Source organism: Agelaius tricolor, unplaced genomic scaffold, assembly GCF_023055355.1.
Source record: "Agelaius tricolor isolate 1412-34295 unplaced genomic scaffold, bAgeTri1.0.p SCAF_1, whole genome shotgun sequence".
Classification (NCBI taxonomy): domain Eukaryota; kingdom Metazoa; phylum Chordata; class Aves; order Passeriformes; family Icteridae; genus Agelaius; species Agelaius tricolor.
In genome coordinates this window covers 89,172,650-89,195,682 of record NW_027269261.1, presented here as the reverse complement: position 1 = coordinate 89,195,682, position 23,033 = coordinate 89,172,650, and the positions used below count along the sequence as shown (strand labels likewise).

The 23,033-nt window shown below is 39.7% G+C and overlaps 1 protein-coding gene across 1 annotated transcript in view; it reads right to left on the bottom strand.

Annotated features, from left to right (window-relative positions):
* MLIP (muscular LMNA interacting protein) overlaps nucleotides 1–22,807 on the bottom strand; it is a 68,305-nt gene extending 45,498 nt beyond the window's left edge. The window contains exons 1-4 of the mRNA XM_071455336.1: nucleotides 22,655–22,807; nucleotides 14,035–14,193; nucleotides 11,691–12,059; nucleotides 4,154–5,782 (exon numbers count right to left, since the gene is read on the bottom strand). Of these exons, the coding sequence (XP_071311437.1) occupies nucleotides 4,154–5,782; nucleotides 11,691–12,059; nucleotides 14,035–14,193; nucleotides 22,655–22,807 (2,310 nt within the window). The remainder of the gene's footprint in view (nucleotides 1–4,153; nucleotides 5,783–11,690; nucleotides 12,060–14,034; nucleotides 14,194–22,654) is intronic.
* Between the last annotated feature and the right edge of the window lie 226 nt (nucleotides 22,808–23,033).

Sequence of the window (23,033 nt, the reverse complement as noted above, 5' to 3'; positions counted from 1 at the left end):
CTTGAAATAGTGTAGGGAACAACCTTTTAATTCTTTCTATACATAATATTGTTTGCTTTTGGCTTCACTCAGTCGGAAACAGGAGAATGAGTCATTCAAGAAGTCAGTAATCACAGCAATCATATTGAATGAACAGCTTGGCAAAGCAGATGAATACAAATTCTGGAACTGAACTTTTTTCTGTTTTTTGGTGGGAGGGGCTTTAGAGCATGGGATAGTAATTCATTTGAGATTTAGTGATTCTAACTTAGATGTCTATCATTCAGTTTCTTCAGTCAACACTGATGCTTTTTATAATCATAGCCATTTCTACAGAATTAATCTAATCCCAAAGTCGGCAAATGGAAAGGTAAAATAAAATCATCTTCTAAATACACCATATTCTCTCCACTAGCTGTAATAGAATCACCTAAATTGTGCTTGGATATGTAACTTTCAAATGTCAAAAGTCACGTGTGGTGAATCCTGGCCTTTGAACATTTAGACAGCAACACTGCAGAGCTCCATAGATGAATTTATGCATATACAAAAACTATATGCAAAAGTTTAGTTATGCATAACTAAACTTCTGTTTAGCTATTTTAAACTAAAATAAAATACTGATCACTGAGATGGAAGACCGAATTCTAAATATTAAAATAGGCATATTCACAAAATGTATTCTTGTTTGATTATAATTGAAATCTAACTAAAATTGTGTCATTGAACATGGGAAATACAATGTCTTCACTAGCTCCTAGGCTGGTGAAGACATATAACAAAATGTGCATCATATATGAAAAGAGAACTATGATCACTTTGAGGTTAGTTGTACTATTATATTAGCTAAATAAAGACATAACAGACTCTTAAAATGTGAAAGTTTCTGTACTGCTTTCATGTGCTTCATGACTTCCATATACTGCAGAACCTGTGAGCAATGTGCTATTTTTGCAGGTCTTGATGAGTGGAAAGTCTTTAATTCGGTTTCTCATCTATACGAATATGTTTCTTTACACATTATTTCATGGTTTTTTAAATTATTTTTTCAATACCTAAATATATTTAATAATCTGCTTCATAGGAATCTAGCAATAATTTTAAACAGCTGTGGACAGTTAGGTCTGCTGGCCTGCACCACAGTACAAGCAAAAGCAAACCAATTCCAACATAAGAGCTTGGGCAAATGTCAGATGGGGAGTTTGGGGGAAACTTTTTTTTGTTCGAATGATCACCTATGGGGCACTGCAAAATCTGCTAGACATCTGCTATAAGGGCTTAAAATCAGTGCTACCAACCTTGGTAGCTTAGAGCTCCTCATGAATAATCTTTCTGGCTTTATGGTAGGTTTTGCAGCTGTGCTGAGCTCCATGTTGCTAAAGTCAGTTTGTTCCCCAACTGTTTTGGGTAGATCTATATGCATTCCTGAGCTACATTCAAATAGGAAAAATCAAAGGCTTTAGAAGAATGATACCCCATGAAACCACTGCAAAGTTTTTCAAAACAGAAAGCTAGAAGTTGTTATTCTAACTATTCCAGCACAATTTATCTGTCCCTACAGTGTTTCACTGTCCATTTTGCTATATTAGGTTCATGAGGACATTAACAAAGTATCTACAAAGTCTAGGGAGAGGGCTTTTATTTCCTGTGATCACCCAAAGCTGACACTTCACGCTGATCTGTGGATTCATGTTTATATTCACTTTGCAAAACATTCCCATTTTTAAATCATTAACAAATACAAACCAAGGGAAAGCACATGCTTATATATATATATATATATATACAAACAGTTAAACAAATAGGTTATCCTTTGATTTGCATTATTTGGTGCATGTCCGAATTCTGCTTTAATAGATGTTGGTTTAATGCGTGCCTTAATGTTGCTGTAATGACTGTTGAAGCAACATTAAGGCTGAAAAATTACACATGCCAAATTATACACACCAAAGGCAAGCACTTCCAGATGCTCTATTTTTTCCCTTGATGTTCACTTAGTACTTTTGTACATAAAAAGATTTTGTCATGCGTCAACAGTCGTCAGATAAAGCAATCGGCTTTTTGTCTACTTATAAAGCTGAGCTGATTACTACTAAAGAGACCTAAATGCTGCTAAAGATATTAAAGTTGTCTTTCCTCAAAACTTTTCTTTTTTTCTCTGGAAATATACTGAGATTTGAGGCTGGAGTATCACTGGACAGCCTGCTACCATTAATACATCAGCAAAGTTCATTAAGCTAAACCATAATCTAGGGGTGGAAATAAGTGAGCAGAATGGGGGTTGAATGGGCAGTATTAGCAGTAGATGAAGTCTCTGACTCACATTTTAAAGCCATGAGAGACCTTTCTTGCACTGAACACCCAGCTGCATTAGATTTGGATATTTTAGGTCTTCCACATCTCCAGTTGAGTCAGCTTTGTCTACAAGATTAAAAATTAGACTGGACTAATGGTCCAAGTCTGTTATACTGGTGGACACTCTCCCAGTCTCCATGGGATGGTAGGGCAGTTTCAAAATTGCTGCCATATTGCATGATAAAGCAGAATTAGTAGGAAAAGGGACAGTAGGAAAGACAGAAGTATAACAATCTCTGCAAATATAAACCCAGACAATAGCTCTGTGTCACAAGTAGAGAATTTCCTTACTGCCAGAGACCTCACAGTGCTCCATGCACCAGCCAGCAGGAACAGCAACTGTTTTGCAATCTGCAGGCTTGGTCATGGGTTACAGTTTGGTCTCAGGGTCTTTTTTCTTGGAATTTCTACAATTTCATATCTCTTTGTTTCATTAACTAATACTGACAGGGTGTAACAATACTGAACAGCTTTGCTTGGCACAATGGCTCCTCTTGGCTCATTTGGATTTTAAAAGAACGATTCATGACAATTGCTACTTTGTGCTGATTTTAACCTCTCATTTCCAATTAACATTTTTTAAGTCACCCCTGCCATGGCCAAACTGTTAGGAGTACATCTGACACAACTTGATCTGGCAGACCAGGCTGTAATTTTGTGCTGTGAGGAAATAAATCAATAAACTATGATAGACTTTGTGCGATGAACAGAGCTCAGATGTGAGTGGAGAAAGGGAACACAGCACAAGGAAAGCACAGAGTGCAAAGATAAGATAAAAAATGTTGGGAAGCCTCCTGCAGCTCTGGTGCTTTCTGCAACAAACTCCTCCTTTTCGCATAGCAGCTCCTCTTGTTTTCACCTACCTGCTGCATATTTTTGGATACCCTTCACTTCCCTTTCTTGAGATACACCTTTAAATCCACAGTGTGATTGGTTCCCAAGCCCTCCTGCAGAAATTGCCATCGTTGCTCATTCTCACTCTGCAATGGTTCTCCTGCCTTTGGGGGGATTACAAACAGCAGGAGCTTGGCTGATCTGCCAGGTGTGAGACTTTGGTATTTGCAGTAGTTTGGGCTGTAGGAAGCTTGGCTTTTTTTTCCCCCTCATCCTCTGTCTAGCACAACAAAATCAGAGGAGTACAACAGGAAGGGAAGAAGCAGGAGACTGTCCTCATCATCCATTGCTGGCCCTTGGCCACAAAGTCTTTGCTCAGGCTGAGCTCATTATTGCCCCGGGCCAGTCCCAGGGTGGCTGGGGTGAGGAAAGCCTCCAGGAAAGTGAGGAGGACAGGCAGGATGGGGTGCTTGGGAATCACTTATCAGTGGAACAGCTAGTTCGCATCAATTAGATTAAACTGCTTCTTGCTCAGCCCTGCACCTCAGATCACCACACTTCTATGACTTTCCCTGGGAACACATAAGGATTTATTTTAGAATGGGTTGAAGAGAACATGCTTCATGGTTGATTTTTGATACACCAGGATTTTAGGCAAGCTTCACAAATATGCATACCAAATGTACATCAGAGCCACTGCACACAAATCCATCTTTAGTAGTAAATCATCATACTCAAGAATAAAGTATCTTCTTTTCTATGCTAAAGGATTCCTAAAACATCTTCTCCATAATACAGAACACAGTGCTAGCAATTTGAAGGGTAGGATTTAATTTTCACTATCTTCACTATTGACACAAAACCTGTTCCTTTTCCACATTTTTTTCCACATCACATTTATTTTACTAGTATTCTGCAACATGGGTGTAATTTTTTTCCTGCGGGGACAAAGAAATATTATAAAATAAGCATGCACCAAGAGTACCTTGGGTTTGAAGTTTTCATGGCCAGGAGGCAGGGAAAAAGACTGTGGTGAAGTCAGCTCTCTGGGTCTTGATGGCAGTGTGCCTGGTGCCTTGACTGAGATGGGAGATCTGCACTTTAACACTGATGCGGTGGCAGAATGCTCAGGTCTTGGAGAGGAGGAGTTAGACCTAAAATTTGCTTGCACCAATGAAGAATTCAATTGTAGTGGATGGGAATTAATGCTGCCAGTTTGTGGAACCAGTGGGGTAGAGTGAGGCCGTGGGAGAGACCACTGCTTTGAGATGCTAGAAGGGGTAGGAGAGGAGGCACTGATCTCATGAACAGATGTTTGGGATGAATCTGATCTAGATCTAGAAGGTGAGTGCAAGAAGCTTGGGGAAGGAGATGAGTGTTTTTCTGAGGGAGGAGACAATGCACCACTAGGACTGGTAGAAGCAAGCAAAGGATATGACCGGCAAGTGAAGATGGGTGAGTAAGTGTGCACTCTCTGAGACTTCTGAGGTGCCCAGGACCGGGAGGCAGAACCGCCCAGCCCTTCTGGAGAAGGAGAGGTGGGGTATGCAAAGGAAGAGGGAGCTGGGGCACAAGGAGGATGCAGGGAAGACTGCAAATCTGGAGAAGCAACTGATCTTCTATGGGAAGAGAGAGGGGATGACAAAGAATTTCGGCAGTCTGGAGAAAGTGATTGAACAGGAGGGGGCTTTTTAGGAGAAAGGGACCTTGCTTGAGGGGTGGAATGAGGCTTGGAAGGTAAAGGCAGATGCTGAGCCCATCCTGAAAGCCAATAATCCTCTTTGCTGGGGGAATCTGGCCTTATAGGAGGGCTTGAAAGAGATTTCTTGGGGGTTGGGGGAGTTGTTTTGAACTTTTGATCTATTGCAAGTGTTGAGGAACTAAGGGAGCTAGGGGAAAATGTGGGACAAGAAGCAGGAGAAAGCGGCCTCCGCTGAGAGGAGCCTGATCTCAGAATAGCAGTTAAGAGAGTCAGTCTGGTTGGCAGAGGGGATTTGACTCCTGACTTGGTTGAATTTCCTCTGGATAACGTTTGTGTGCAAGGCTCATTTATACTACATATGGTCGAAGAAGACCCGTAAAGAGAGGGTGGAGACAAAGGTTTAGGGCTAGGAGATAATGAATGTGTTATTATATGTACAGGGAGAGGAGACAGAGCATTCAATTTTTTGGAAGAACTAGGGGATATAGACTGAGCTAAAGATCCTTGAATTTCAGTTGAACATGGAGGATTGGAGGAAAGATTTGGAGTCTTTGTCGGAACAGAGGATGTGGTGAAGCCTCCCATTTTGCAAACACAGTCAGGGTTATAGAGACTTGGTGTTTGTAGGTTATCAGACAATCGAGGAGTGGAGTACCAACTCTTTGATGCAGAAGAGGATATTTTACACATTGAGGGAGATGAACTATGGGAAGCAGACTGAAAGTAGAGAGATGACTCTTGCTTAGATAACCTGGTTGCTGACTGCCAGTTGTTACAGGAATCTTCCAGCGAAGAGGCTTGATTCATGTTAACCACGGGACCGCACGCTACTTTCTGATTAATTGGAGAAATTAAGTGGACAGCAGGTGGTTTAGAGGAAAGATGATCAGAGGTGGAAAGAGTAGAAATTAACTGGAGAGAAAAAAAAAAAAAAAGAACAGAATTGTTAAAATAGGTGGAACCTGTGGAACTGTTAAACACCCCACATTTCAGTCCTGTGGTCATGCGTATAGGGTTTCCATTAGTACTGCTGTGTGGGTTAAAAGCATAGGGCTGTTTTAAGCTTGGCCATAGAGCCTGATGGTTAAGGTCCTTATGGGGAGGTGACTGAGGCAGACAAGTTACGTGGTACTTCGGGTTTATGACACTTCAGTTTTGTTGATGTAAACAAGGTTCAAGGCTACAGTATTTTTCCTTTGAGGTAAAACCCAAGACAGTGGTGCCATGAGTGTCCGGAATCATGTGATGCCATCCACATTATGCAAACACAGTGGAAGGTAAGAAAATTGCAATAGTGTCCAATCTCACTTTGCCAGTTCACTGGAAAGCAGCCTTTTTGAAAATAGGATTCAAGTCAAGTGTTCTTTTTCTCATTCAGTAAACAACCAAATTGCCCTTCTGCAGCACTGTGATATCAGAATGCGAAATTTGCTTGGAACTACTTAAATCAGACATCCAGTCTGCTTTTCACTTCTCCTGTCATTCACAGTGCAGAGCATTTGACAGTTTGCAGGCATGTTAGAGTCCTTATCCCCTTCTCCACAGTCTTTCAATACACTAATAAAACAGTCATGAGCTCTTTCATGAGTGTCTTTTTTCTTGGGTCTATTCTAATTAGGATTTGTCAAAACTAATTAGAGCATACAAGTATATTATCAACCTGTTATACAGTTTCATGCTTCTAAAGAAAGAAATTCTCTCAAAATCTTCCAACTTATTATAATGCTGAAATTAAAAACTGAGGTATGCACAATATGAATAAAACATAGCAGTATGAAATCATGATTAAAGTCAACTGTAAAACCAAAAGGATACAAATTGTCACCTAACATTTGACTGAGCAATTTCAAAGAAGGGAAATTGACTCCAATTTCATCAAACTTGATGTATATATCAGAACACCTATTTAACTGCTGTTAGATACCCTGAAAATATTATGCAGCTCTATGAAAGACTATTATTATACAATTCAGTTTCAACACACTACTTGCTCATGGCTTTGGCTCAGCCTATTAATTATATTTTTAATACATATATCTTACCCATAATAGAGACAAATTATGATGATTATGTAATATAGTATTGATATATTACAAAACAAAAATAAGAACAAAACAACTAATGTTCAAGTGAGAGCACATGCTGGAAGAAGCTGCTACAGAAGAGGAAGATTTAAAAGCTTTCAAAGGCAAAACTATGCCTAAATACGGGCTAAACACACACTTCAAAACCCTATTAGCCCTTGTAACTTTAAATCAGTGAGGTCTTCTTGCTAAATGATACCATACAAATAGCAAGCCTTTTAAACCAAAGATGCTTTCTGCATAAGGTAACTTCAGAAAAGCCAGGTCAATGCTTTGATTTATGGGAATAAACACAAAACCTCCAAATGCCTTTACGACAACACTAACTTCCCCTGTTTTATACATGTGTTAAGGTGTCACATTTCAAAGTGGAAAGTCAATGGATGTATACAGGGAAAATATTGGATATAAAAATTAATGTTGTTTATATCCTTGTATATATATTCTATTCAATTGAGAAATTAGGACTCGTTGAAAATACTGCTAATTAAGAAGAAGCAAAAATGCTGGAAATTGAAAATCATTTACCAGCATTTAATCATTATGAAAAACTATTATTAAATATGTCATGAAAGATAAAATTATTTAACAAGTTGAAAAGCAGTGTGGTAATAAATCTGATAATTTGGAGCAGCCTCCTGAATTTAATAATGAATTCTGGAAGTTAATCAACTACCAAAACAGAGTTAGGGTATTTAATCTCTGTATTTCAAACTAGAATAGATAAATTTCCCTTACAAAGACAACAGATTAAAAGAAAGCGAGGAACAAATATGAAACTTCATAATAAAATCATATGATGTGCACCGACTTCTAATTAGTTAAAACTTAATAAGATTTATAAGCAGCTACAAAAATATTCATGGTAGCAGATGACAAATATGCTCCTGCAAGTAAGATCAAGACATTTTGCAGAATTCTTCCAGTTTAAATACCACTGAACATTCACATGCTGAGCTAATTGAGCCATTAATCAAGTATTCAGAAATGATTTTGCTATTGCAACACAGTATTAATAACCACATCCATAGATGATGAACCTCATTTACAGGATCAGGGAATCATAATCAAAGTGGCTTGGAAGTGACTTCCAGAGATCATCTAGTGCAGCCTCCTACCCAAAGCAGGGCTCTCACCAGCACCAGTGGCTCGGGTCAGCTGTGCCTGTGTCTCCTCAGTCCCCAGAGCTGTGATGGAGCTCCAGCACCCCCAGGCAGCCTGTGCCAGTGCTGCACCACCTCCCACTGAGGAAGCTGCTCCTGGGGTCCAGATGGGATCACCCACGCTGTGATTTGCAGCCATTGCTGCCTCGCCTGCCCCTGCAGAGGAGAATTTGGCTCTGTCGTGCCCATAACTGCCCTGCAAGGGGTTCTGGGCAGCTCCCAGATGCCTCCTAGGCTGTCTCTTGGTGGGAGTCAACAAAGCCAGCTCCTTCAGCCTCAGCTCACATGTGCCCCAGACACGTTTACACTTTTGTGCTGGACCCCACTCCCTTCCTCACATCTCTCTTGAATTTGAAGGTTGCTGGCACCAAACTGAGCATGGCTTTACAGTTGCAGCCTCAACAGTGCCAGGTGAGATAGAATAACTTCCCTCAATCAGTAGAATTGTTTTCTTTTCAGGTTCTCTACCAGATTAAACCCTCCTGTAGGTGAATTGGATTAGTGCTGAAGAAGTGAGTGACCAAAGTAGTTTTGTGCTTCTTTGGTCTGTGATTCAACTGCAAGCCATTTTCTGTTCTCCTGAGTACCTATACATGTCCCAAAAATGTATGAAGAAAGTTGAAATAGGTGGCAAGGTTACGTTAGCACAAAGGGATAAAGGCACTTGAAAAAGATCTTGATGCTTTGTAGTTAATCATTCCAGAATTTTCAAAGTGGACATAATACTAGTATTGAGCCTTGCCCAGAAGACCTTTAGCACATTTGAAATGGCAGAACTGAGCTGGAGACATTGCAAATGGTCATTCTGGTGAGGCCACACTGTTCTGGAAGGGCACAAGAGATGTGGTTAGTTATATACCAGCAAGACCCTGAAAGATGTGCTGGTCAAACAGGAAAAAGCAAAGAGTGTGCAAACTGAGACCCCAAAAGGCACAAATCACGTCTGAGTGAATCATGTCTTCAATTTAGACCTGATCCTGGGCCCAGTTAACCATGCTTTGACCTCAGTAGAATATCCTTATAGACAGGAAAAAATAAAAACAAATTGCCTACAAAGACTGCAACCTGAGAACCAGAAAGTCAGAAGGAAATACCAGAAACTGTGAAAAACATGAAAAAATCCCTAGAGACAACACAGTAAATCAGACTATGAGCTGAGACCCAATTAATATAAATGCTATTTATTCCAGTTTCTCCCAGCAAGGAAGGTGCATTGTCCAAGCAATGGCGTGAGTTTGTAGGAACCCCGACTCATTCATCTGGAAAAGCCAAACCAGATGGCACTCAATGGACTGAGGAACGTCAAGTGACTTCAAGTAACTAAAAATCCTTCCAGTTACTGACCCCCCACAGCAAGTCAAGAAATTTCTCCAAGTTGAGCCCATGCCCTGACACTCAGGGAAGTAGACATCCCACTGAAGCCAAAGGGTAAATTCCCAAAGGCAGGAGTCAGTCTGACTCTCTTGCATAGCTAGACTCTCTTTAACATTAAAAAAAAAAAAAAAAAAAAAAAAAAAAAAGGGGCAAAAGAACCCCAACAGAACATATAAACATTAAACTATTACCAAAAAGTTCCAAATGTGACCAGAATAACAGGTTATTTTATTTCAGTCTTTGAATATAGCATGGCATTTTCCAACATCAGTCAGGACCTCTATGCCTCACAGAACAGAAATTTCCAATTTTTTAGTGCTTTCCTTTTTTCCTTTTGTTTAAACAAAGTCAGAAATGAATTAAGCTGAATGAGCCCTCTGGGTCAGTTAGAGTGACCCCTTCTGCAACACAATGGTCCCCAATACCAGTCCTTGCTTTTTTCACATCTGACAGGAAACTCATTGTCTAATTATGTTTTTAAGTTAATGTAATGTTATATGCAATAACTCTTAAAAGGGACATGATACTTCCCTTATAATCCAAGAACTGAAAAGGTAGCCCATATATGGAGTCCTTTGTAAAGGGGAAATATACCAACAGATAAACAATGTATCTCTTTAATCTTTTTGTAGTTTTTCCCTCATTTCAGAAGTGATGATCCTTCATTAGATAGCAAGTCAGAAAGAATGATGCCTAAGGAAACACTTTAGAACCAAAACAGTGAAAGGCGGGTTAGTAAAAACATCTGTTTTTTATGAAAGAATAGAGGTGGCTAAAGATACTGAGATAATGAAGACTGAGGAAGTACAGTCTTGAAAATTTGTGACTCAGGAATAATGACAAGATATGCAATTACCCATATTACATACTGCCTCTCTTCCTGTTCAGGTGGACAGTTAGCAAAGTTGGACTTAATTTCTTGTTCTGTGCAATCTTTATCTTCTGTTACCAGCCAAACCCCTCTTTTCTTCTCAAGTCACCAGAAGCTTAAGATCCAACATAGGAACTCTTCTATATAGTATTCCAAAATTCACCTGATTTCTGTAAAAGCTTTTTAAAAACTACCCAAGTAAGCCTGAACATTGCTAAAGTAAATTTGTATTTCCTCAGGACAAGTATTCTGTTACAGGCTGCTTCCTCTATGTATGCTTACCTATGACTTTAACCTTCCTCATGGAAAAATCTCACTGACTTTACTGGGAGTTTCTCAGAAGAAATAAACATTTCATATGCTGTGAATCCCAAACCAGAGTGGATTTCTTATCCACAATGTCTTCTATCATAAATTGACTCTGAATTTTTATGAAAAATTGAGTGGCAAAAGTATTTCAACACAAGATAGGAAATCTGGAAATCATTTTCAGAAACAAAGTAGCCATGCTTAACATTTGTTTTTAAATCATCAATGAAGAATTGCATTTTCAAGTGATGGTAACCCAGTCAAGGTCAAAGGAAATGCCTGAATTTATTTCATGTGACATGGACATTGCTATTTTGCTAAAGGTGGAATTTTCCACTGCATATACACCCTTCAATATACATCAGTGTTCTTCCCAAGAGGAGAGACATTAACTTTTCATGAAGTAGTTTGGATTGATGCATTTTGTAAATGAAACGTTTCAAAGACTCTTTTTTGGAAATGCCCCAGGGAGAATTGAAAATTTAATCAGTCGATAAATGCACCTATAAAGATCCACATAAAATAGAAATTTCATCTTCATTTGTTCTTTACATCCGTGCAAAGTCAGGTGTACCAACCAACAATCAGAATAACAGGATTTTTACAGCTTCTTTCTCTTGCAAAAAGGACTGCAAGAGGTGCTGAGGAGAAAAAAGAATCTAGGTCTGGGAAGTCTGATGCTAATAATTCAAATGATCTCGAGGCTCCATTGATTTCAATGACCTTACCCAATTTAGACTAGCTAGGAATCTAACATCTCCTGATTAACTTGCTGTCATGATGAGCTGCTCTTAAAGAATACATCTGCCTCATCTGCTCCACACACACAGCAGAATCATATGGGTAGGCTGGAGAGGCAGCAAGTCAAAAGGGATGGGCCACCTCCTTAAGGTCCAAATGTTACAGAAATGTCCAATGAAAATGTTAATTAAAGAACAAATTCACCCAGTTGCTGCACAAACTGGTTCCATATCCTGAAAGGTTTAGAAAGCAAAGGTTATCTCTGAAGATCTCATTACCTGGTTTTTTTGTGGATCAGTAATACTGTGGGAAAGTGCAACACCTGGAAGGTGCCCATCGCCGGGAGGTTTCCCTGCCTCGGTGCCAGGGGAATCGTGGGATGTGGTCAGCAGCTGAGCACTGATGGGACTGTAGCCATCGGAAGGCTGATGAACGTTGCTTGAGGCAGCAGCTACTTCATCTTCATCACCAGAGTCCGTAATCAGGATAAACTCAGCCTTAAAAAGGTCATTCTCCTGCATTTCTCCTCTGCTTGAATGACACCCCAGGGACGGGAAAGCCGTTCGGGTGCTGCCCGCACAGACAGTGGACACACAGCCTTGTTTGGCCCCACTCTTTAAGACCAGCTCATCAGAGACTGCGTCAGACTGCAAAAGACACAAGGAAAAAGATCCCAATTAACTGCATTTTATTTGTGTTCCCCAAAATGTGAGGTAATTTTGGCTTTAGGTAGTGGCTGTCTCTGCACTACCAAAAGTGCTGTAGGCAAATGAAGAATTTAGGCATGAGTGCACAGCAGAAGCCACTTCCCTGGGGAGTCCCAGCTTCCAGCCCCCAGCCAGTACTGTGGGAGCTGCCTTCTCAGCAGCTCACAGAGCAACAGGGGGCTCTGAGACAGCGATGGCCCCAGACAGAGCCGGCACAGGGGCTGGGAAGGAGAGAGCAGCCGAGCCGAGTGAGCTGTCACACCGCACTACACCAGACACGGTGGGAAGGCACCCCGACCACAGCATCCACGGAGCAGACAATGCTCCTCAGAGGAGCCTGACAGACAAATCTGGGACAAAACCTATACATATTAATGAAGAAACAAAGGCCCTTAAGACAAGGCATTCTTCGAAGAGAGCAAACAGACTCAGAGGTCAGAGAGCTTTGCTGTATGTTCAAGCTTCGCAGCACAGACCACAATTGTTCCTCGTATTTGCTGTAATTTCCACATCCAGTATGTCACTTCTCAAGCATGCTTCAGATGAAAGCAGGAATAGTGCAGACTACACACATGACACACATATCATTAAAGCATTCAGTATTGAAACTGCTATTGTAAATCATGTTTCTTGTCAGAGGAGGAATCAGGTAAATGAATAGACTTATTGTGTACTGCAAGAGAAGGCCTCCAGATGGGGCTCATATTTGAATGCTGCTTGAGGAACGCGGTAATTACAAATTTCCACTTCACTGGCGGCTCCATGAGTCCTGGAGTTCAGTTCTTAGAAAAAATATTGGACCATAAAGGGGGATAGCACCACTACAAGTTTGACAGTGTTATTTTGATTATCTGATGTTGGTTGTCAAAACATTGTTCAGGTTCTAGACAATTTAGAAGAGGGACTAATCTGTGCTATGAAGGCCTCACTACTGCATCAACCTCCAGAAAGGGTTCCTCTGTCTACAGAGAAACACATGGGGAAGAGATACACAGGATGACCTGATTCTGCTTTACCCTGGGCATTACTTACAACAAAACCAATACTGAGCATCTGTAAATGTAACTAATTAGTTAAACCACCTGAGGATAATATTCCAGTGAATGTCTCTTCAAATACATCCACCCTTTGCCCAGACCTAACCCCTTTTTCGACAGATAGATCGCTGAAATGCTGGAATATGTTCAGGTCAGAGGGCTGTGAACTCCTCTGAAAAGTTTATTATGGAAAAGCACCCAGAACTGCAGCCCCAGCAATGTCCCCGGAAAAGAGCAATTATACAAAAGCAGAATTGCCATAAGCACTAATATTAACCTGAGGATTGTGGTAGCCTTTCAAGCAGCATGGAATAAAATAGCACATTAAGTGTTGTGAGGCAGGAAAGAAACAAACAAAGGCTTGACTAAAAGAAGGAGAGCCAGGAATGCTGTGCTGCTGGCTTCACTGTGCAAGAAATCACAGGGAAAAGTTTTCAAAAATCAAAAGCTTACTTCGACTTTGATGCATTACTATGCAGCTATGAAAGGAATTGGCACCTTTCTGGAAGCCAGAGCATTGGCATTTGCTGAAACCAGGAGCCAGTGAACAACTCCTGGTCCATTTCCATGTAATAACACTCCTTGCACACTGCCCTTGTTGTCATGAAGATCAAGAAGGAATCCCCCTCTGTCATTGCATGACTGACAGAGCACAGAATTGAGATGATCAAGGGTTTCCTTCCAGTATAAAGTCTGGCAAAGGCAATGCAAGCTATTGAGCAGACACTCACCTTCTCTTGCACAATGATTCCATATCTTGGTAATTAAACCAAGCACAAGCCAAGAAACCATTCAAGGGAAAGGGCTTCAGTTCAGTAATGCTCAGAATAAAATTATCTTTTGAAGAAGTGGAAAAAGCAATGCAAAGAAAAATCTACCTTATTTACAATTTTTTGGTTGCTCAGATCCTTTGGTTCCTCTGGAATTGTCACAAGGAACTTAGAGATATCCACAACCTCAAAATGAGTTGGAAGCTGTCCAATGGATGGTACGAATGTGAAGGTCAATGGTTTGGTCCCAGATTCTTGAGAAGAGACCTACAAAACACAAAATTAATTCAACTTTTTTATCCAAACAAAGACAATTTTTATCAGAGTTGAGATAATATGAATAACATGAAATAATGAATCTATGTAACTTACATGTCTGTTTTTAACTCTACCTGCAGTTGTTTTGGTGGGGGTTTTTAATTGGCTAATTGTGTATTAAAGCCTTTTTTAACAGAAAAAACACTGCCATGGTTATACTCATCAACATTCTCTATATTCTAGTAGTGTGGCTCAGCAGACAGGAGAACTTTTGTTTGATAGCTTGCTATTCTTTCAATTTTCCATAACAAAATTAGGAAACCATATTTAATCCATTTCACGGCTGTTTTTATCTTTGTTTAACTCCACTTTAGAAGAACAAAAATTCAATTATATCAGTGTATCTGGGCAAATTACAGCCCCTAGAGTATTTGGTTAACAAATACCAAATTGGAAAAACTTTTGCTCTGAAAAAAAAAAAAAAGCAAAATATGTTCACATTTTCTAATGCAAATGCAGCTAATTCTGAGCAATATCAGAAATAAATTGTAATTTAAGTATCTTCTCCATTTTCTTTGGGCTTCCCAGCCACCTACACCAACTAGTTGTTTGTCTGTCTGCTTGTTTCTCCTTCCCCCCGTTGCCCTCTCAGCAGGGCTGTGTATATAGGGCCTGAATGCACTAAAGACAAGAGAGACTAAATGAAGGCAATTTCACCTAAATGTTTGGTTTTATCACAGTGCTCTCCAATCACTTGAATCCCCTGCACAGGAGATGGACCAGGGAAAAGAAGAAGTCCACATCATCATAAAGCTCTCAGTTGCTTTGCCAGATGTCAGGAAGGGGAACTGCACATGCACCAGGTAAATAGAGGGAGCCACACCCCAAACCACTGAACCTGACATGTTGGCCTTCCCATTACTTGTTGGTGTAAAAAATTCTTTTTTCTGACTCAAGAATATGAAGTACATTGATATTCCTTTGTTATATCTTATGTAAATCTTATGACTGTTAATTGTCTTTTCAATGAACTCTAATATGCAGAGGGTTGAACTGTATTGAATCATACAGGAAAACATGATTATTGCCTCAGCTTGTTCTTTTTTTTTTTTTTTTTGCTTGCTTGCTTGTTTAAAGTGAAACAAATTGAAGAGCTATGACTCTCATTATGCTTCTTTGTAATTTGCATCCATAAGCAAATAGCAATTATGGAACAGAGCAGAATTATGGTTTACATTACTTGATCATCTTGTGGCTGGAACATTAAAATGATGGACACAGATTTCTAGTTTTAAAAAACTCTAGGCAAATATTAGTTACTTCTACTAACAGCTGTCTCCTGGAGTGCTTGGGCAAAACAGCGGCAGGTTATATGTAGAAATGCAGTCAACTGCTCTTTCCTCTACAGTTTGGAACAACTGTGCTCTCTCAGACACATCCAGGTGTGCAGGTACAAGGTGCTCTCCTACCTTTACTTCCCCCTCCATTTCACACAAGTGACCAAGCACTGGAACAAATAATGCACGGCCTGAATCAACAGTAAAGGAATAACAGCTAAATGCTGCACCATGCCAGGAGCTCAGGATGTTATTTTATGTGAAGGAGAAACAATAGCTCTGTCCTTCTCTCAGGAGCTAAGGTACCAGAGTCTGATCATTGCTCTTCATAACAGACCAACACCATTTTTAAATATTATTAGCCAGCCCAATAAACACTCAGTCCTTGCACCTGATAAAAGCCAGATGAGTACCATCAGTACTCAAGGATGCACTCCCTAGGGAGCAGCTGCCACTCCCCAGGACACAGCCAGGGATGCAGCCTCCAGCCCAAGGTGCCTTCAAGGGGCAGGATTACCTGCACAGAGGCAGGAGCATCACATCAGCATTAGTGATTTCTGTACAGCTGACACCCTTCACTGCAGTCTTACACCCTGCCTGGGTCTACACTAAAATCAGCTAGAGATGACCTTTGCTTTCCTGAAGACCTGTAGTTTTGCTTTCATCTTCTCTCTCTAATTAGGAAGTGCAGCTGAGGACTTTGACTTCCTTGGTTGTCTTTAAAAACATTTCCCCCCTCTACCTCACCCTTTAGTCATGCTCTTGTTTTGACACTTGACAGCAGCTGTTCTGTATCACTGGACATTATTGAGTCAGAGGGCAAAATATTCCTTATAAAAGAAAAAGGAAGAGAGGGAATAAGTGTGCAAATAGCAAGCCCAAACACAAACAGATTTATGGCAAATTCCAATATAATGTGTCAGCATTGCTAAACTCCCACTATTTTATTTGCATATTTGTAACAAGGAAATACAAACAAGAAATTAGACTAGAGGCTCCAGGCTGTTGCACAGTAATGGAGATATCTTAATATTACCTTATTTTGTATGTGTCTTACCCTGCACTTCCCATTTTTATTGCTTTGGTGGAAAAATTACAGAACACACAAAGAAAACCTTACCATCTTTGGCCTAAAGACACTGGTGAAATAATAATCAAAATTGCTTGCAAGCTAAAACTATGATTGGAAAATACATTAAAATAGACAAACAAGATTTTTTTTTCAGGTGGGAGATGCCATTAAATCATGGCATTATTTATATTCCCCTAGTGTATATTATTTTCTTAAAGTTTAGAAAGCATACACAAGCAAATACAATTACTGCATTTCAGACAGTTTCAAGTTGCTAGGTACTGCACTAAGCAGTGACAGGACTGTGCTCCTCTTAGTTTCACTCACAGCAATTGAGAAACAGGTACTTCCAGCTGGTAAAACTGGTCATGCAATCTAAGCTGCTTCACAGAAACCTAGACAAGCAAATATCACATGAATAGCCAGAAAACACAAACATTGCCACTGAGGGAAAACAAAAGAGAAATACCTGTGGATTTAAATTATTTTTAAGTGCTTATTTTAATTTTATTTTTTTTAAATAAGTAAAAATAATTGGACATTTTAAAATTTAATTTTTCATTTAACAATGCAAAGCAGAAGGAACTGTTAAATACTACTTCCTTCTTTAAGGTAGAAAAAAGATTTTTATACCTTTTTAATATGCTCATCTCATTTACCATCTCTCTCTCTCTGGCTGATGTTTCTAACCTTGAAGAACCAAAAAGAAATTAACAGGCTGGACCTCCAGCACTTCATTACATCTGTTAATAGCCACTCTGATATGTAGAGGTAGACAATAAAGAAAAAAGCTTAAAATTCAAATATATATTAAAAAATATATTAAACTTCTTATCATCTTTCCTTCATAATCAGTAGTAACAGCAGAGGTAATTCAATATCATACATTCCCTGCTGCTGGAATTCACTTGAATCAATACAGTTACAGTGGCAGAAAAATACCAAATGGGACATCTATTGAATTCAATAACTAAGGAATTCTGGTTTATATTATATAATCAATCTTATGCACATGAAATAACTGATTTTTTATAATTGCAGCCTTCACATTAACTAGTTTTTTGAAGAATAGAAATTATAGAGTTTAATATTAATAGCCTTTATATATATCCATTGGTGCCTATGGGCAGCTGCACAATATATTGCCAAAAAGCTTCAAAACAAAAATTATTCTAGATGACTTCCATGAGCTCCTATGTCATCAATTTACAAACAGGTTTGTTGCATAATTAATACCATCAATTCACAGCTGCCCTGGGGATAGTAACTTAAATTATATTAATTATTGTTTTCATTACCACAGCTTCTGTAGTCCTTAGTTGTAGAGCCCATTTTTATTGTCTTGGTTACCTTATGAACACAAACAAACACTTCTGTTTAATCTCTCATATGCTCCATATGCATTCAGCATGCTGCCTATTTTGTAATTTAAATAGAGGTTCTGTTGTCAATGATTGCTTCTCAGGACTTCCTTCTGGAATACAGATTGCTAAAGTGAAATTCAATATGCTGGGTCACGTTACCACTTCTTGCACTGATTTGTTAATGTAAGTCATTCTATTAATAAAACAACACCCTGAGAAAACCTCATTCTTGAAACATCTAGTTCTTCCTTTGAAGATATTTATTTGTTTAAAGGACAGAAAAGGAAATGATGAGTAAATAATAGCAAAATAACAAGTGTGTACATCATGAAATAGAAACATGTTGACTGAAGCACTGTTTTGGTCAGAGCACAAATTCACATGCCCACAATTCCTGAGTGATAAATATAGCTCTGACACTCAGAGAGAACACAGCTAACACCATTCACCCAGCTAGGGAGAGGGGCCATCCAAAAGCACAGCCTGAGTTCTGTAATCGCTCCTTAAACTCCTTTTCTATGTCCAGACTAAAGTCAAACCACAAAGAGACATTGCCCCCTCCTCGAGACAGAGAAAAATCTAGAGAAAAATCTAGTCAGATGGAATGATCAGTGAATGAGATGTAAGAACCTTCAGCCTGTCTTCATATCCTGACTCATTATAGCTATCACAGTAACCTAATATGGATTAGCTGTTTATTGTGTAATGAGCTCTGGCTTTTCTAAAACCTTTTACAAACAGCAGCAGTTGATCATCTGAACACCAACTTTCTCTCTGTGGAACTTCAGAGGAAAAAGCTAAACGCATTCCAAAGGTCCAGAATGAAATTACAGTCAAGAAGAAGTTTGTGCCAAAGTTCCCAGGATAACTGTGGCCCAGAAGCTTCCCCAAGCTTTATGATGTGCCCATTTTATCACCTTCAGCAAATCATTTGTGCTTCTTTCATTACATCAACACACACTCAAATGCAGACAAGTATCTTTTGAAAATTAATGTGTGATGTGTGTAAAGCACTAGAAAGAGCAAATGACTAATAGTAAAAAAATTTAATCTATTATTCAAAATGCAAGAGCTCATTCAGATTAAGTGGTTTTTTTCAAACCTCATTTTAATTAGCTCTTCAGCCCAGCAGACTTTATACAACTGTAATTGCTCTCTGATACTGCTCTACACATATGCTGCTAAGTTTGATGAAAAGTAAGTGAAAATAACATTTAATTTCCTCCTTTTGCTAAGGGCAAGTAAAATACCTCTTCTGTTATGCTTACTTGACTTAATTAAATGCAGTATGACTAAATGGTCATAAAATATTAGACCCTAAGATGATCTGGGTCTTTAAATTATATTTCTAGTGTCACTGGCACCCTTAAACTGCTGATTTGCTTTCAGTCTCTGAAACTTCCTAAGAAGCCACATCTCCCAAGTTAAAACACTGTGTTGTTACATCCCAAGCTGCTCTAGTCCATCACCCATGTAAAAAACCACAGGTAGGTTGTCCCACACCCAGACTGCCCCTGGCTACTTCCTCAGCAGGGAATCACCACTTCCTTCTGGCTGTCCTGTGTTCATTTTGCTGTGTGGATCAAGCAGAAATTAAGCTGAAATCTTGTTGCTGATTCTGCACTAGTGTGGCCAGGCTTGCTATCTGGCCTTCCACGGAAGGCAGTCAAGGACTGACAAAAGTAGACTGAAAAAGTTTGAAAGCAAAAGAAAACTTTTAAAAAATCAAAACAAAACAAAAAACTGGTGCTGCATACATGCACATGGGTTGTTTATTAAATATTTTTATATTGATCATTGTCAGAAGACTTCTTGGGAAATGTGAGACTTCAGATCAAATCCAGTGCCTGCAGGTAAAGAAAAATATCTGCCTTAAAACTGGAGGCCTTGCAAGGTCATAGGACTTACGCCTTCATATGTAAAGCATTCATGCTAGCACATTAGCAGATACATATAAAAACTGATATATATAATATATGCCTATGCAATGTCATGATACCTCTGCCCAGCAAAAAAGGCTGCACACTGGTCAGTCACATTACTATAGCAGAGAGGCAAAATAGATCCCTATTTTCCAGTTCATTTTTGAACAATTCTGACTTGATTACTCAGTGAGAAATTGAAAATTAGAATTTATTCTTTTTTCCTGTAAGTTTCTTGCAATTTCAGCCCTGTGAGAGAGTACCAAAGTTACCCTCACAGCAAACTTAAAGCATGTTCTCATTAATCTATATGACATAATTCCCCTCATTGTGTTTTCCCAAAAGCTGTGCCTATCAGTAAGAGGGTGCTGTTTGAAATCAAGCACTGGAAGGATAAATAAATCCCTCCTTATATCTGTCAGAGCTGAGATATCAGTCTTGTGGGATGATGCTAGGAAGGAACTTCAATTTTATAGTATCCCACATCAGCCATTTGCCTTTTGGTGTCACAAAATGTCCTAGTGGTTGAGGGCAGAGAGGTTTCAGCCAGAGCAGCTCCCTCCCTGCAGAGCTGGGGCTCTCGTGCCACCAATTCACATTCTGACATTCTGCCACCACACCCTGAGCACTGCCAGTCCTGCCTGCCTGGACCAAGCCCAGTGGTGCAGCCACCACAGGTGAGCATCTCTGCTGTTCTCCTTCCAAAAACACTGCAGAGCAAGTTTGGGAACACACCAGTGACGTTGTTGCAAGCAATGCATTTTGGAAGCAGGTGGTGCCCAGCATCACAGCTGTGCCTGCACATACCCCTGCATGTTTTGAAAACTGCACCCTCTTATTGATAGAATGACAGAATAGTCTGAGTTGGAAGGGACCCATAAGGAAAAATGAATCCAACTTGCTTTTTGTGTTGTGAGTGGCCAGGGATTGAACCCACAGCCTTGGCATATTTTAGCTTATGCTTTAACCAATTGAGCTAATCTCCTAGCAGACCATTATGCCATTAATTTTGTACATTGGATTAACTACAGAGTGACTCCAGAAAAAGGATATATATGTTCTAATACTACATGTCATGCTATCATAGCTTGAAGGCTGTTGAAGAAAAACAAGGGATTTTAAAAGATGCTTCCAAAAGTACAAGGACAAGATAATAGCAGAAGCCTTGAAAGTGCAAGTGTGGAATAGGAGCCTTAGGGTTACAAGCACAAATCATTAATAATAAGTTGTAACTCACAACAGGAATGTAACCTTGTGTGCTGGTGGTATTAAGGATAACAGAGCAAGAGAAGAACATGTTTTATGTAGCATATATAAAACATGTCAAACACCATTAAATTTAGATGTGCTGGCTGATGAAGGAGGAACAAGTAAACTGCTAACAAAGACAGTAAAGTAGCTTCAAGTGGGCCCAAAGCACAGGGTAAGCCCCACCACCACCATCATCCACCTTCCTGCAAACAACTGGAGATGCTGGCAGTTTCCATAATGATACACAGAAAATAAAAGAGGTAGAAAAGAGAAAGTTATCTAGGTTGCTTTCAACTGTGAGACCATTGAGCTGCAATAATAGGACATTTGGACTTTAAGTGTATGTCTGTACCTGGACTACACCATTATATAAGCCCCATGCACACGAGAGTTTGTGTGCACTTGGGTGAACAGTCCAATGAGGAGGTGCTAAGAGAAAACAGATTGAAGAGAGGGTAAGTGTGAGAGGTAGTGCACAAAAGTCTTTCCCAAATGGATAAACTCAGGGGATTAGTGGTCCAGTTGAATACAAAAAAAATGATAAATTCAGAATACCAAGTATCAGCCCAAGACCCACAGAACACACTGGAATCAGCAATGAACAAGTTGAACCCCCCTGTATCTGCTGTACCCAAAGACTGCAGGATTACACATACAGCTCACCAAGAAGCCAAAGGCACAGTAGTAAAGCCTTCTACTTCTGCACAAAGGGCTGTGCCTCCAGCTGGACATGAGTTAGTGCATGAGAATTTGAGAAAGCTGCTTCAGCAACCAAACACACCCTGTGCAAAGTTATCTGCTTTAACAACAACAGCCTCATTCTCTTAATATCTTGACTAGAAAAAGGGCTCATATAAATGTTGTTTTTGAGAAGTGCTTCCTTCAACTTGTTCCTGTCAGGGAAAAGGGAATTAATAACATTATAACTCTGTGATTAGACTGCTAATTTTCCAATTAGTGTAACTAGAAATTTTTGCATCTCTATAGATGCTTCTCTAGCTTGCATGAGTTGCACAAGGTATCTGGTCTTACCTCTATTGAGGTTTGGTAGTGATTTGAATACAGCAGATGAGATTGAGCATTTCCCACCTGTGCAGGTTTCTGCTCAGTTTTAAAGCAGTGCTTTGCTCCTTTGCTTAGATGCAACTGAAGGACTGGAACAGCCCCACTTCAGCAGATGATTTATACAGAGTTACACTTCAAACTTCTCCAGGTTAACAGCTGTGTGTGAAATCCCTCATGGACCCTTATGAGGACATGCTGGATGTAGGGCTCTCAGTGCTTTGGGGCAAACCTGCTGTCAGCAAGAGCACTTCAGCAATATTTTGGCAAGCACAACATCATTTGTTTCACAACAGCATTTTCTCTGTGTTCCCCCAGGTATAACTCTACCCAAAACACTCCAACACAGTGTGAACACCCCAGTCACCCACATCTGACAGGAAGAAATGAACAACCATGGCCCTTTGTACCATGGTCACCTGTTAATTGTAGCATTTACTCCAAGAAACATTGTCCTCTAACCCAAAGGACTACAGCTTCAGGTTCAAATTCATTCTCACTGCCAGCATTTTCAGCAAAGAAAATTCTTTCCAGGAGAGGACAGAAGACAGTATCCAATACTTCCCCCTCAGAGACTGCAGCTACCTCTGTAAGATTTACTGTTCCCATTCCCATGCCCCAGGTTAACAGACCCTGTCATTACCTCCTGCCCTGATACAACCAACCAGCTCCAGCTGCTCTCATCCAAACACCAAAATGCAGTGAAATGCTTATACACAACCTGCAGCTACGACATGCATGTCTCCACTGACAGCTGTCTCCTCATTTTGATTTTCTGATTTCCTAAAAGTTTCCTTTTCCGCTAATATTCCTCTTTTATTACTGTTGTCTGTTCTCAGCT